The sequence below is a fragment of the Sinocyclocheilus anshuiensis genome, unplaced genomic scaffold, assembly GCF_001515605.1.
Source record: "Sinocyclocheilus anshuiensis isolate Anshui unplaced genomic scaffold, SAMN03320099.WGS_v1.1 scaffold1816, whole genome shotgun sequence".
Lineage (NCBI taxonomy): Eukaryota > Metazoa > Chordata > Actinopteri > Cypriniformes > Cyprinidae > Sinocyclocheilus > Sinocyclocheilus anshuiensis.
Window position 1 is genome coordinate 652071 of NW_015557182.1, and position 15668 is coordinate 667738.

Genomic DNA, 15668 nt, shown 5'->3' on the forward strand with positions numbered 1-15668 from the left:
ATCCACTTTTACAATGGATTATATTTCTCATAGTTATAATGTATTATAAGTCTCATATCTTGCCATTTTTCTTATGCTACTTTACTTAAAGCGGTCAAAGACCACTTATAAGCAGTAATAATAATAATAATAATAATAATAATAACAACAACATTTTTTTCTCTCAAACAGCCTTAAGATCAGATATCAGATCAGATGAATGTGTAATATGACACATTTGCTTTGAACTATTTTTATTGTAATATCAGTTTGATTATTTTGATGGTACCATTTAGACAGCTGTTGATGAATACCCTTACAATGTATTATAAATACGGGCTTCATAGAAAGTGTTATCAAAACTTTTACTGCTATTTAGGAGAACTCCTAGTGGTAAGATAAAATGTTTTGTGAATATGGGCCTTGTTATATAACCACACATTTTGCAATGTATTTCATTGTGATAATACCGTATATTGTAATAAAAGCTTCAGCAATTACCACATGTAATGCTTATGGAAGTCTTGTGTTTTCTTAGGTTCCTTGTTCTCCTGCCTTGTTGAGCTCTTGCCTTCCTAGGTTCTGATGGTTTCCTTGGTTCTGATCTAGTTTCCATGATTTCACTTTATTTTCAGGTGTTTCTGATTAGTTGATTAGGCCGAAAGGTAAGTAAACAGCAGCATTTCTCTTTGTTTTGCTTTTTTTCTTCCTTTTTTTATTTTTATTTTAGTTGCTCTGCCTGAAGCAGAAAGACCTTTTGCTGGAGGACCATACAAGGGACTTTTTAGATATGGTGTGCCTTATGCATTCTGACCTCTCACTCTGCGTTTTTTACCACCCCAGCCTTAGTGAATGGTGTAACACTGTGTCTACACCGGACGCAACAGTTGTAGTGTCGCAGCGCGCCACAACAGCTAAAGTCTGTCTACACTGGAGGCAACAAAGCGACCGCTGAAAATCATTTGAAATTTGTGTCAGTACGTCATAAATAGAATGCAGCAGCAGTTTACTGTTGGGATTTTGTCGCGCCGCACCTCACCGCATCCAGTGTAGACAGCATAATAGGTTCTATTGTATTTTGTCGTGCCGCTCGCGTCCGGTGTAGACACGGTGTAAGACACGCCTTCCAGCAAGCAGTTCCACGGTGCGTTCCAAACGGCATATATCGTCCTCCGAAGGGCACTTCAGAGTGAAAAGAATCATGGCCGCCATATTGAAGGGTCATTCTAAACCGAAGTGCTCAAAACTGGCCACTTCAAAGGGGCCCTTCAGAATGAAGGATTTCGAAGGGTACAACTCCCATGATCCTTTGCGCTGATTCTTTCCATGATGACGGTGCCTCTGTGTGGGCACGGGATGATGACACAGAAGGGCCCTTCAAGAAACAGTTGTTTGGTCCACTACACCCTTCAACCCTTCAAAGCTCTCACTCCAGAGGGTAAGCCCATTTAAGGGATTAGGGCATAGGGATGAGCCCTTCCGAATGGAACGCAGGGATAGAGAGAGCTTTGCCACATTTTGTGGAGTGGTGCTGGTGAATTGTGAATTGGTTTTCACAATCTGACCTGTGGAAGATGTCGCCAGCACCACTCCTGACTCAGAACCCAGCCTGCCATCACGCCAGAGCCCACTGCAGACGGAGAGCCCGTGTCCGCCGCAACACAGGAACCAGCGGTAGAACCCACGACTGAGTCCATTATCACCCCGGAGCCTGAGCCTCACAAGATTTGGCCAGGCGTGTGGGAATATAGTGGAGTACGAGGGCATGGAGGAAAGCCCTGCCCACGTTCCCACCACTGAGGGTGTGCTGCTGCTGGCCTCTGAAGCATTTAAATATATGGATGAGGATATGTATCTCCTGTCCCAGCTGGTTCCGTCCAATCCTGAATCTCCTACATCTCCTGTGTCTCCTGAGTCTCTGCTGGTTCCACCCAGTTTGTGTTCCCTCCCAGCCTCACTCTCCTGCCTCCTCTCCTAAAACCAGCCAGTTCCTCAGCCCTGTTTCCGCTGGTTCCTGTCAGTCGCTCAGCTTACCCTCAGTCAGCGCCATTTGGATGCTTTGATTCACCTTAGGCTTTCCAGTCTCCAGCTCCATCTAGGAGTTAACACAATAACAATTTTTTTTTGGCTTCTGATAATAAACATAAATGAAATTAAATGAGATTCAATTTTTACCTTTGTAGCCTCAGGGCAATGAACTGCAATCATGACTTGGTGAAAACTGTTCATTCTGTAGACAAGGCCATATTTTTCTCCACTTATGGGAAAAATTCCCTTCATGGGATCAAAAAAGTATCCCTACATCTATATAACGTTCTAGCTGAAGTTTGAATCCCGTCTCTGCCTCTGTCCCGGACTCAACCTTGGTCCTCTGTCCCTTCAGCTCTGCCTTGGCTTCTTGCTCCCTCCTCTCTACTGTGGTCTGTCATCCCACTGGCTCCACCGGGCTCCCCTGTCCCTCCGGCTCCTCCTTTGACAGTCGTCGACCTGCCTCCATCATGGGATTCTACTCCTCTGGCTTCACATCATCCCTCCATCCCTCAGGCTCCATCTAGCTCCTCCTTCCCTCCGGCTACATCTTCCATCAGTATTACCCTGGCTCTCCATCTGCTCGTCTCCAGCCTGGGCCCCACCTCTATCAACTCCGGCTCCATCAGTCAGTCTATTTTGGAAGATTCTCCTTCTTCGTGCACTTTATATAGAAAATTCCATAACATCACAACATGAAAATTTGATACCCTCATATATCTACAACTGAAGTATACCGAAGAGCATCTCTGAACATGTTGAATATTTTATTGGCACACTTTGGGCCCCTTACCAATTAAACATTATTTAAACACCACAGCCTATTAAGGAAGTTCTGAAGGTATAAGGGGGTCCAACCTGGTACAAATAGGATGTACCTAATAAAGTGCATGGTGTGTATTATTAAAAGGGTTAGTTCACCCAAAAATAAGAAAATATCCATATTTAAAATGTTATAAACACTTTTCTCTCACGTCCACTAACTGACGTACGTGTTGCGCAAGCGCCGGTGATTAGTGACGAACTCTGAAGCGTAGAGGAGAGACAGTAAAACAAAATGTCGGTCACGAATTAGAAGCACAAAATGAGGATTTGTAAAGAAAATGTTGGGAGATTTCGATATAAGCCAAGAGGAGACTGTTTATCATTATGTAAAATAAGGAAACCTTGTTTCCTTTATCCTGTAAACAAACTTGGGAGACTAGCATTTAAAACATTTTAAATATGGATATTTTTCTTACAAAAACGCATTGATTCGCTACAGGAGGCCTTTATTCTTTATTAGGCCTTTATTATTCCGGAGCTGTGTGAGGAACTTTTTTTTTTTATTATGGATGGATACGATTTATTGGACTTCTTTTGGACTGTTGAAAAAAAAACACCCGCTCAGTGCCATTATAAAGCTTGGAAGAGCAAGGAAATGTTTTAATGTAACTCCGATTGGATTCATCTGAAAGAAGAAAGACATATACACCTAGGATGCCTTGAGGGTGAGTAAAACTTGGGCTAATTTTCCTTTTTTGGGTGAACTAACCCTTTAATACCAAACTCAAGAAAGTAAGTCTTGTGTTTTAAACTGTTTTTGACTGTTTATTAAAATATTTATTATTAATTTTTTTTTTTACTCTGGTAACAAACTTTCATTAGGAATAAGAGGCCTCTTATTGCCCTTCCTTTCTGTCTCTTTCTGTGCTTACTCTCAGTCGCCATCTCAAATATAAGAAAGGCATATCAAGTAACTGAAACCACAACTGTTCTCATTCTATCAGTTAAATAATTAAGGAGTTGTTTTTCAAGTAAGATGTGCTGGAATGTTCCTGCAAGAGAGTTCAATTAAGATGCTAGGCAGAGCAAAGAAATCATAAGCAGATTGAACTGTTGGTGAAATAAATCTTTTTATGAATGGGTCACTGAATTATTGATTTACCCGAAAAAAGCTATTTACCTATTTACCTGGTTTACCTTTCAATAAAGCTATATAGTTCAAGATGAAACAACACTCTCTGTCTTGCTGAGAGACAACTTCTTTTTTTGGAAATTTTCTTTGGCGAAATTGAGAAAAAAGTCAAAATTATCCAGTAACTATGTACTGACATATGATTTTTAATCATTTCTTACATTTCATAATGAATTTAGATAAGCTCAGTGTTGAACTGTTTCCCAACATTTTAAATGTCAATTGGAATATGTGCAAAGGATTGTAGGTGATTTAAGGATGTGAAGGATGCAACCTTCAAAATACACAGGTGAAAGTCATGAAACAAAAGCTTACATGTCACTATGTGAGACATTTAAAATTCCTATTAAAATGGTCTAGTGCCAATAAAGTTGATTGCAAATGATTACAAAATAATAATAGTAGTTATCAGTGACAGCATATAAGTTTAGACTTATTTAGACTTATGGCAGCTATAAAACTTTTGAGAGTTGATGAGACTCTTGTATTGGTTAATGTTTGAATTATACAAGATGATGAATGCAGGCATAAGTACACAAGAGTTGGCACAAAACAAGGGCCTTAAACATGTCCTATGAGCAGTGTTTAATGTAGCAGATCACTCCGCTCTTGGGCCGTAGAGATCCCGTGTCTTTAATATCGAAAGACTGTCCAGAAACCAGACTGAACTCAAATCTCTGAAGCAGTTTGGCAAGCACGACTTTTGCCTCCATCTGAAAGTAGAAAGAGAGCAGAGTTGTCAAGATCACAGCAAATTTGGCACTTGGAAAACAAGTATCAATCAAGCATCTAAAAGAATACAAAACATGAGCCTGCATGTTCTGTAAGTCCATAAATTCTGAAGGAGAAAGGGAGGTACAAATGTGTGTGTGTGTGTGTTGTGTGCTTCATCACCTGTGAGAAGACCTGCCCCAGACAGGTTCGTGGACAAAGTGCAAATGGATAGTAGCAGTAATAAGGCCTTACAGATAAGAACACAATTAGAAATCAGCAGATTTCATGCCAAAATGTCACAATATAAAGGTGTGTTCATGTCGTAAATACTGTAATTACAAGAATCTGACTTGTAAAAAATCGCTCACGTCCTCATTGAACTTGAGCAGTAATTATAATTTGTAAATTCTTACTGCTGTAACGTCATGCAAAAATGTTTAAATGGCAATGGCTTTAACAGTAAAATGTTGTTAAAGGGATAGTTCACCTTCAGTTGCTGGTCCCCAGCAAGGACGTGAACTTAAAGAGAAATATTAAAATTTGTAATCTTGTAATTACCATAATTACGGCATGAATGCAACATTCTAAAATACTAAAACAGAGGGTAAAATGAGACTGTGATAATGACTTACTTTGGGGCATTCACATTAAATCTCTCTGGCTCAAACTTCAATGGATCTTTAAAAAACTTTTCCAGTCTTTGGGAAACATAAAAATTGAACTGTATGGAAAGATATGAAAATAATTAAAAATACTCATATATTCATGTAAAATGAGTTCCCCTTCAAGGGAACTCGTGCTGTGTCTTGAAGCACGTGTGAAATCAGTCCAATGGAGTGTCGAGACGTCACGGGCGGGGTGATGTAAAGACCAGGAAGCGTTATACAGCATCGTCCCTTAAGGCCCCAACATTACCCACCAAGCCATGTAGAACAACTTTGGCTCTGGTGGGTAAGGCGTATATGGTGGCAGGTCAAGCTGGGGCGTGTCTGTATGCTATGGCTCTGTCGCAGGCATACCAGCTAAAAGACCTTGATGAGAGCAAGGGGGTATATCTGGACACGAAACAAGAACTGTGCCAGGCCACAGATTAGTCTCTTTTGTCCCACAGATTTGTCCCACTAAGGAGACGGCCAGGGCCATCTGTTATTCTATGGCAGCCCTGGTGGCCACAGAGAGGCATCTGTGGTTGAACTTGCCCAAAACCAAAGAGATGACACTCTCAGCTGAGGTCTTCTAAAGAGAAGGTGGAAAAGGACTGTCATTCTCTCTAACTGGGCGTCAGTGAAGTCAGTGAAGTCCTGAGACTATGAGCCTCAGACTTCTGAAGACAGACTCCTGTGGGGAGAAATGGAATACACCTCAGCATTCTGGCCAGCCTGAGAGTGGTTCTCAGCCCTGGCGGCCCTCCTTGATGGAAGGAGGGACCTTCAGTCTCAATCCTTCATGACCAGAGTTATAGAAGCTATGGGTGTGGCCTCTGAGGGGGTACAACTCATATATTCCAGTCTCTCAATACTCCACTCCAAAGCTCCCTCCACAAGAAAACAGTATGCCTTTAAGTGGGCTTCTGTTCACTTTGTGCGGAAATCGATAGCATGACTCCGTTTAGTTCAGTGCTGGAGTTTCTGCAGTAGCGATTCTCTGCAGGGTGATCTGAATTCAGCTTAAAGTTGTACATGATGGCCATAGCTGCTTAGCATGCCACTTTGGGTGGTCAGTCATTGGGAAGAAACCTGCCAGTGACTCGTTTCCTCTGTGGTGCCTTGAGGCTGAGGCCTGTAAGCCACAGTAGTGTCCCGGCTTGGGATCTGGATCTTGGTCCAGTGAGAGCGCTGGACACTTATGTCCACGGAGCTGCCCTATGGAGAAAGACTGATCAGTTGTTTGTCTGCTTTGGTCCGCCGATGTTGAGGAGGTGGATAGTCAAGGCTATATCCCTTGCTTTTGAGTCCTCTGACCTTTTTTTTGCCTTTGGGGGTCAGAGCGCATTCAACTCAAAGTATGGTGGCTTCTAAAGCTTTTCTTTCAGGGGTGTCCCTGCAGGACGTTTGTGATGCAGTGGGCTGGTCCTCCCTGCTCACATTCATCAGATTCTATAATTTATACCAGGGACCTACGCCAAGCTCTCAAGTTCCTCTGTCATATCTAGACAGGCATTCATCAGCATGCACGAGTTCCCTTGAAGGGTGATGTCTCAGATTATGACTGTAACCATGGTTCCCTGAGAGGGAACAAGACTCTGGGTCGTCCCCCTGCCATAATTCCTGCATTCCTGTGAATGACTTGCTTCACCTGTTCAGCGCTGTTTTGTTTCTGGATGCACTATTAAGCTTCCTACGTCACCCTGCCTGTGACGTCTCGCCACTCCACTGGACTGATTTTAAACATGCCATGATGGCTACATAATGAACGGACTAGCCGTACTGGGAATCTGGCAATACTCACAATAACAGCACAGCCCCCTGGGATTTTCAGCCCATTTATAACCATGTCCTCATGTAGCCAACGACTGATTCCTGGAGCAGTTGGGTACAGACGCAGCATTTCCTTTAACACCTGCAGCATTGAGTCAGTAACACAAAGACCATTTAAAGAAATTGATACAAAACCATTTGTTTTTTGTAGCATGTAAAAAACATCTCTGCAGACCAAGCTGAGATAAGTAGGTGAATTTTCCAAGATCTTCATATGAAATGTCTCTTTTCGTCCCAAGGATTTCATCCACCTCTGCTTTAGCCCTGGGAAGGAAAGGAAATTCACTAGAAATCATTGTAATGCAAGACGGATGGAAAAGGTCAACATTTCCAATAAGTGTTTTTACCGTTTATATATCTCAGGATGTCTCCCTAATTCCATGATTGCAAATGAGAGCTGATTGGATGTTGTCTCTTGCCCTGCAACATAATCAAGCACTGTTTATAACTGCAGGGGTTTATGAACAAAAATCAAGCAATGCTGTAACTCACCAGCAATGAAGAAAGTCACAAAATTGTCCAACATCTGCTCATGATCTTTTGTGTTATTAACGTTTTCCTCCTCTGTAGCAAAAAATGGAAAGTGTTAACTGTAAATGTAACTCTAAAAGGCACATATTAATATTTGTTGAAAAAATCCCACAAATTAGGATAATTCAAAGACATTGCAATGCTGTAAAAGATGAGTAATGTACAGAATAGACATTTTTAAAGTGATTTTTTGGTTTATTTCCATATCATTAAACATAAGCCTTTAAGTCATTTTGTAATCACCTTTGTGATGTTTTATAATTGTTGATCAAAGCAACCGTGTTGGATGGATGCCTTTAGCCATCGAATTAAACAGTTTAACTTAAAATGTGTCTTAAGACTCCTATAATCTGTTCCTATCAGTATTCTTTCGCAAACTTGTAATTTCACCTGAATTGCTCCAAAGAAAATTCATTACCAAATTTTTCACACTCGCTGCAAACAATTAAACCTTTTCTGTTCCTTCTAATTGCACTTTTGCTAACTTGTATTTGAACTTTAATAGTTTAATTGCTATTCACCAAATTTTACCAAAGGGAAAAGGGAAAATAAATACACTTCATACCCTTTAACACCTCAGCCATTTGAGACCCACATACCTGCTGTTTTGAGAATTTGTGTGAGAATGTCTTTGGGGACGTCTTCTCCATTTTCTATTGCTGTCTTCCTTTTTTGTATCCATTTCTCTCCCGTTTTACGCAGGAGTTCAGTTGCATCTTTAGTTTGTTGTACAGTCTTCAAATTCCTTGGAAAAAGCTGAGGACCCACAAATGAAAAAACACACACAAAGAAACTGATTATATAGCATTAAAGCGTTAGTTCACCCAAAAATGAAAATTAGCCCACAAATTACTCACCCTCAAGTCATCCTAGGTGTATATGACTTTCTTCTTTCAGACGAATCCAGTTGGAGTTATATTAAAAATTGTCTTTGATCTTTCAAGCTGTTTAATGTCACTCAGCGGGTGTTGCATGCATCAGTCCAAAAGAAGTTAAATAAAAAGCGCCCATCCATTAAAAAAAAGTGTCTCACACGGCTCCGGGGGGTGAACAAAGGCCTCCTGTAGCGAATCGATGTGTTTTTGTAAGAAAAATATCCATATTCAAAACGTAATAATCACTTTAATGTAGCTTGCGCCAACAGTCCTACACGGAAGCCGTTCCGGGCGTATGAGTTCAGTGTTGCGCATGCGCCGCTCAGAAGTGACGAACGCGGAAGCGCAGCGCAGAGATCAAAACAAAACACTTATTAGAAGTTCAAAACGAGGATTTGTAAAGAAGAATGTCAAAGGATTTCGATATAAGCCAAGAGGAGACTAGTTTTCCTTTGCTAAAGTAAGGAAACTTTGCTTCCTTTGCTCCTGTTAACAAACGTTGGTCTTCACGAGACTCACCGGCGCATGCGAAACGCTGAACTCATACGTCATGCTCCCGGAGCTGCTTCCGTGTACAACAGTGAGTGCAAGCTACATTAAAGTGATTATTAAGTTTTGAATATGGATATTTTTCTTACAAAAACACATCGATTTGCTACAGGAGGCCTTTGTTCACCCCCGGAGCCGTGTGAGACACTTTTTTTTAATGGATGGGCGATTTTTATTTAACTTCTTTTGGACTGATGCATGCAACACCCGCTGAGTGCCATTAAACAGCTTGAAAGATCAAAGACAATTTTTAATATAACTCCGACTAGATTCGTCTGACAGAAGAAAGTCATATACACCTAGGATGACTTGAGGGTGAGTAATATGTGGGCTAATTTTCATTTTTGTGTGAACTAACCCTTTAACCCTACTAATTTAGAATGACATAAGCATCTATGGATAAATTCTCTTACTGTAAAAAATGGGTCTCTGAGACAGAATACCATGCCCTTTAAACACTGATCTATTGCCTTCTGGAAGGGGGTGTCAGTTTGCTTGAACAAATTTAAATCAGCACCAAACGACGCCTGTGGATGAAAACATGACTACTAAGTATTGATCAACAGCTAATTTGACCTTCATTGCATTAGACCTTCCTTTTGAATAAACAGGAAGAAGAGTGAAACCTTGCAAATGACGTCGAGTGTGACACAGTTGACCAGGTCATGCATGATGGTAGGTGTTTTTGTGTTGGCTATTTCCTCCAGATGGTCCATTAGGCGCTCAGACATCTCATTAAAAGTGCCCATCAAGCATCGTAAGTATCTGACGGATAAGACAGCATCAGTTGAGTTGCATCTCTATCTCATTTCAGTATATCAGAGATGTTCTTAACTCACGTGCTGCTAAAAGCTGGATCAATGATGCGACGCTGCCTGTACCAGACGTCATGGTCCATAGCCGTCACTAACCCGGTTCCAAGGAACCTGAGAAAACTGATTGAGACTTGATATAATTCTCTGCGGCGTCTTTTTTAAAACATCAACTTCAACATAACAAATAATAATAAATATACAAAGTCTAAAAATATACAGTCTACTCCACCTTCCAGCAATGCTGCAAACCTGCAGATTTAAAGTTTGTGCTCTTTTAATTTAGCTACTTTATTAAATTTGTTACACTGTGATATATTGTTCTTGCTTTGGTCACATCTATGCTGTGATACAAATGTGCAGGTCAGACTTTACCAAAGGTGAAATTCACATTTTAATTGATTGATGACCAGGAGAAACAGGAGACAAAAAAAATTCTTATAAATCATAAAAATAGGCATATTGCTTTGTAAAATGTGCAGGAACCCATGAATAGTACAACATATCATTGTTTGCTTCATTTCACGATACGCAGACACCCCTTTAAATACAACTGATCATTCTGTCAATCGTAATTGGGTGACTTCTTTCAAACTTTAGAGGGTTGAATATGGGTTTATAAAAAGTGAGGAAATGAGTGACAGTAATGTGGGGCAAATGTTTACCACTTTTACCACTTTATACAGGTATATTTACATGTATTTTTTCTTATTAATTTTGATCACAACAGAGATTATATCTGAAGAACCCATGAAATGGTGGAATTAATTTTCTTATTGTCAAGAAGATACTCCTCCCCTCATGTCTGTACTGTCTCCTCCAGTCAAATGCACGTATAAAGGCATATAGATGGATATAAACCTATTAAACATGGGGTCTCTACCATACAAACTTTTAGATGATGATGAGGGTGGAAATGTGTCTTAGTGTAGCCCACTGTTATCAATGTAGAGATATTGAGACTAGACTACACCTAGCAATGCTATGGCATATCCACAACAAATTAAAGCTTACCGTTTTCCAAACAAGTTAAAGAGGCGTTTGTAGACAAAGGGATCTTTAAGAGAGAGTATAGGGTGCTATGTGACAACAAATTTGATTGATGAGGGTCATAAAAATTCCACCCCCCACCCATAAGTGGACACCTGTTCCTGTACACCCCCGCCCCCATCTAACTGTCCATCTGTTTATCCACCCCAATGATCCGAAGGAATTTATGATTGTTTGGGAATATGTTTTTTGTGTGGGTCAGTTGAAACTGTTCAAAACAATGTGCTTTAAACTTTAAATTGTGAAACGTGGTATGATTATTAAACGGGATAAGGGAAGTTTTTATTAAAGTTTTCACACATACATTTCAAGAAAAACATCAAACATACGCGGTATATAAACAATGTAATGACTGGTCAAGACGAATATTTAAGTGTTGTTAATTTAAAAACTAGTTAGAGTTTGTTACAAGTTAGAAAATAAAAATAAAACTAGGTTACTGACCATCTATCTAAACAAAAAAAGAAAAAAAGTATCAGATATTTCGTTAAACAGTACGTGGCAGTCAAAATCTTGTAACATTACAATGTAAAAGTTTGAGAGTTTGTTACCAGTTAGAAAAGAAAAGAAAAAATGCTGACTTATCTTACCGTGATCTAAAACAAAAATATCAGACCGTTAAGCGCCAGTAGTCAACATCTATGTTGTATTCTACCATTAGATACAATTTAAAAACTAGTTAGAGTTTGACAAAGTTAAATAAAAAGAAAATGCAACCATCTATCTAAAACAAAAAGTATCCTTCCAGATGCGTTCGTTAAACAATACGGCAGTTTTTCTATGTTACAGTTTTTAAAGTTAGAGTTTGTTACCAGTTATAAAATAAAATAAAAAATGTTGACTTATCTTACTGTGATCTAAAACAAAAATATCAGACCTTTAAGCAATAAGATACTTGTCAAAATCTATGTTGTTGTGACGAGAGGGGCGGGGCCGAGAGCCGTGGGAACGGAGCGAGACCGGTGAGTGGCGCAGGTGTCGCTCATTAGCAATTACTCCACCGGCCTCGCTCCGTTCCCACGGCTCTTTTCTTTATGAATTAGACCTAAATTAGACTGAAAAGTAGTTGCCATAAGGTTGTTTGCAACTAAAGTATTTCTTAAACAAGGTGCTACGAATGTCTCACAGAATCATAACTACAGTAACTACAGATTAGACTTTCTTTCTTTCTTTAAAAATGTATTATTAACCATGGTGTTTAAATGCAGCATATTTCTTTTCACAGTATAATGTTTTATTTTATTAAAATAAAAACAACTGTCTATATAGGTTATTTTACTAAGATTTGAGCAAATAAATGATAGAAGAAATCATTCAAATAATCGATAAGTCCAACTGTTCAACCCCACCTGATGTGTCTGATGGTTTGTGATGACATAAATATCTTACTGATACAGATGTGTAAAGTTCAATATTACTGTTAAAAATAGTTTGAAAAAAGTAATATTTTTTAGCTTTCAAATAGGATTCACGGCCATAATCAGTTGGTTCTTGTGTAACAGAGTCCTGAGACAGGTGAAAATAGAATGCGTGAAAGACTTTTCTCTTTAAGATATTATAATGACAGACTAAAAACTTTAGATTGGTTAAAACAACTGAGGTTATGCATTTCTCTTGAATATGTATACAATAACCAGTGAGTACATGAAACATTATTGTAAACACATAACCTTGTAAATTCAGCATGATTCTATCATATTAATCAATAATTAAAAAAAAGACTTAATTTATATACCATATCTGGCTTTCTCGTCAAAATGTGATAACATTTTTTTTTTTGACTTTTTAAATGTCGAACAACCGTTTTGTTGGAAATTAAAAAAAAAACATAGTGTTGTGTTTCTAAGTTAGAATGCTTATAGTTTGTAGTAAAATCACATCTATAAGCTAAAACATTTTTCTTTCAAACTCTCTCATGCACCCCATATAGCTTTCACAGACACCACCACAAACTGACAAAATCATTCTTAAGCTTGTTTTAACATTTAGCTGTAGCTGAGACCCCTGATGGAATTATTTTACGCACAGTGTTGGGGAGGTTACTATGGAAATGTGATAGGTTATTACAAGTTACCCTATTTAAAATCTAATAAGTAGTGTAACTATTTCAGTTACTTTAAAAAGTAATGTGACTCATTGCGTTTGATTACATTTTTTATTACTTTTCTAAATATGTAATGCTTTCAACTGTTAATCTTTTGAAACATGTAAACCAGCCAGGGTTAACATCACAGTAGGACTCATCAACTAATTACGGTCAGACTTTCAAAAACCTTAATTAAATAATAATTTAATAATAAATTACGTAATTTAGCTATATGTAACTAGTTGCTTCCTAACACTGTTTCCCTTTCAGTCGGTCACTCTCGACGTCACGTCGGAGGACTGACGAATTGGGATCTCGCTTAGAGGGACCAATCTATTTTGAGTGTAAACTAAACGAGCCAATGCACATTGGCATGCGATTATTGCATCCTGAACAATATCACTTAACACTAGTTTGGCATACAAGGGGTATGCTCATAAAACAAGCCAGACCCCCGATTTGAAGCATCGTAACAAGTATAGCCATTGCAGAAATTTTATTATAACGACGCAGTAAGATAAAACTCTGGATGCACGATCGACCGACTTATCACATGTTTAACATATTATTACAAGGCTCTGTTTACATAGCTTATGGTGAAATATACGAGTGAGCTAACAGTCTGTAAAAATACCGGTCAAGCTCAACATGCAGAGACAGAGAACTCAACAAACATACACACCCTTCGAGTCACGAAACACCCTGTCTAACACAATGCACATTCTCTAGAATGCGGTGATGACGGGTTCATAATTTCGTGATGATGACCGACCGGATATTCAGACACCAGCACCTGATTGACTTTTTCTAAAGATAAAGCCAATTATTTGCTTTCAGGAACACACGAATCCTAACGCCTAGCGCTTCACAAGGTAGCATAACAACAGTTGCTCCATTACAACATAGCCTACACGTCAAGACTGTTTTAGCATAGCCTACGTGTATCGTATTATTCTTGAATATAAGCGTTTAGTCTAAATATGTTTTAACAATTCTTTTTGCTTTTGTTTTTACAAAGGTGTCCAATTGAACATGTTTAACTAATACCTCATTCAAGAGCTTTTCAGGCCTGGGAACTACAATACCCAGCATACACCTCAGACTTCAAACATGGCCGCCGGGGATCCATATCCCAAAATACTCATACATGGCAGCGCTCTAAATCGTCGGACTTCCGATTAAACGCATGCTCAGATACCCTATATAAAAAGACTCACATTTCCACACTTTTTGTGAAGTATACGCTCCTTCCATGTTGTGATGTTACAAACCCGTTTTTAGTGATGCAAAGTCCGATTCACTTCTGCGAAACGATTTATTTGGACAGTTCGGTTCAATGAACCGGTTCAAAGAACCGATTACATCGGCTCCTTAAGTCATCTCGCAGTTATGTCAGTATACATTTCTTTATTATATCATCCTAGTTTATATCAGATATCAGATACAAGATTGTTTCTTATTAATTATTAATTATTAAATTGATAACAACAAACAAAAAAAGTTTATTAACTCAGAGAACAGAATAACGAGTTAAGTGGGTCAACCTTTTATTTCAACAATATATTGTTGAATATATATTAATGCACCGATCTTTTGTTTTCTTTCTCTTTGTTTTCTTTTCTGGCTAGATCGCCTGTAATGTCATTAGTACTGTTTGTTTGTAATGGCAATTTGATAATTTTCTTCACTACTTTGATGTATGAATATATATTCAACAATATCAAATTGCCATTACAAACAAACAGTACTAATGACATTACAGGCGATCTAGCCAGAAAAGAAAACAAAGAGAAAGAAAACAAAAGATCGGTGCATTAATATATATTCAACAATATATTGTTGAAATAAAAGGTTGACCCACTTAACTCATTATTCTGTTCTGAGTTAATACATTTTTTTGTTTGTTGTTATCAATTTAATAATTAATAAGAAACGAACTTGTATCTTATATCCGATATAAATTAGGATAATATAATAAAGAAATGTATACTGACATAACTGCGAGATGACTTAAAGGGTTAGTTCAGTCAATAATGAAAATTAGGCTGCATTTCACTCACCCTCAAGTCATCCTAGGTGTATATCACTTTCTTCTTTCAGACGAATCCAGTCGGAGTTATATTAAAAATTGTCTTTGATATTTCAAGCTCTATCGTTGTACTCAGCGGGTGTTGCATTCCTTCGGTTCAAAAGACGTGAAATAAAAAGCACCCTTCCACAAAAAAAAGTGTCTCACACGGCTCCGGGGGGTGAACAAAGGCCTCCTGTAGCGAATCGATGCGTTTTTGTAAGAAAAATATCCATATTCAAAATGTAATAATCACTTTAATCTAGCTTGCGCCAGCAGTTGAACACAGAAGCAGTTCCGGGGGGATGACGTATGAGTTCAGCGCTGCGCATGCGCCGGTGCGTCTCATGAAAACCAACATTTGTTTACAGGATCAAAAGAAGCAAAGTTTCTTTACTTTAGCAAAGGAAAACAAGTCTCCTCTTAGCTTATATCGAAATCCTCCGACATTCTATTCTTCTTTACAAATCCTCGTTTTGTACTTCTAATTAGTGACCGGTTTTGTTTCGATCTCTTCGCGTGCGTCACTTCTGAGCCGCGCA

The 15668-nt window shown here is 38.7% G+C and overlaps 1 protein-coding gene across 1 annotated transcript in view; it reads right to left on the minus strand.

Annotated features, from left to right (window-relative positions):
- Nucleotides 1–11001, minus strand: part of LOC107678664 (cholesterol 24-hydroxylase-like) — a gene marked incomplete at its 5' end in the record, with an annotated part of 26535 nt that extends 15534 nt beyond the window's left edge. Inside the window, 12 exons of the mRNA XM_016474017.1 lie at nt 4525–4677; nt 4859–4925; nt 5311–5399; nt 7127–7241; nt 7339–7419; nt 7503–7575; nt 7648–7719; nt 8286–8442; nt 9524–9637; nt 9737–9875; nt 9950–10036; nt 10937–11001. Coding sequence (XP_016329503.1) covers nt 4537–4677; nt 4859–4925; nt 5311–5399; nt 7127–7241; nt 7339–7419; nt 7503–7575; nt 7648–7719; nt 8286–8442; nt 9524–9637; nt 9737–9875; nt 9950–10036; nt 10937–11001 — 1200 coding nt within the window. The remainder of the gene's footprint in view (nt 1–4524; nt 4678–4858; nt 4926–5310; nt 5400–7126; nt 7242–7338; nt 7420–7502; nt 7576–7647; nt 7720–8285; nt 8443–9523; nt 9638–9736; nt 9876–9949; nt 10037–10936) is intronic.
- Nucleotides 11002–15668: the final 4667 nt, after the last annotated feature.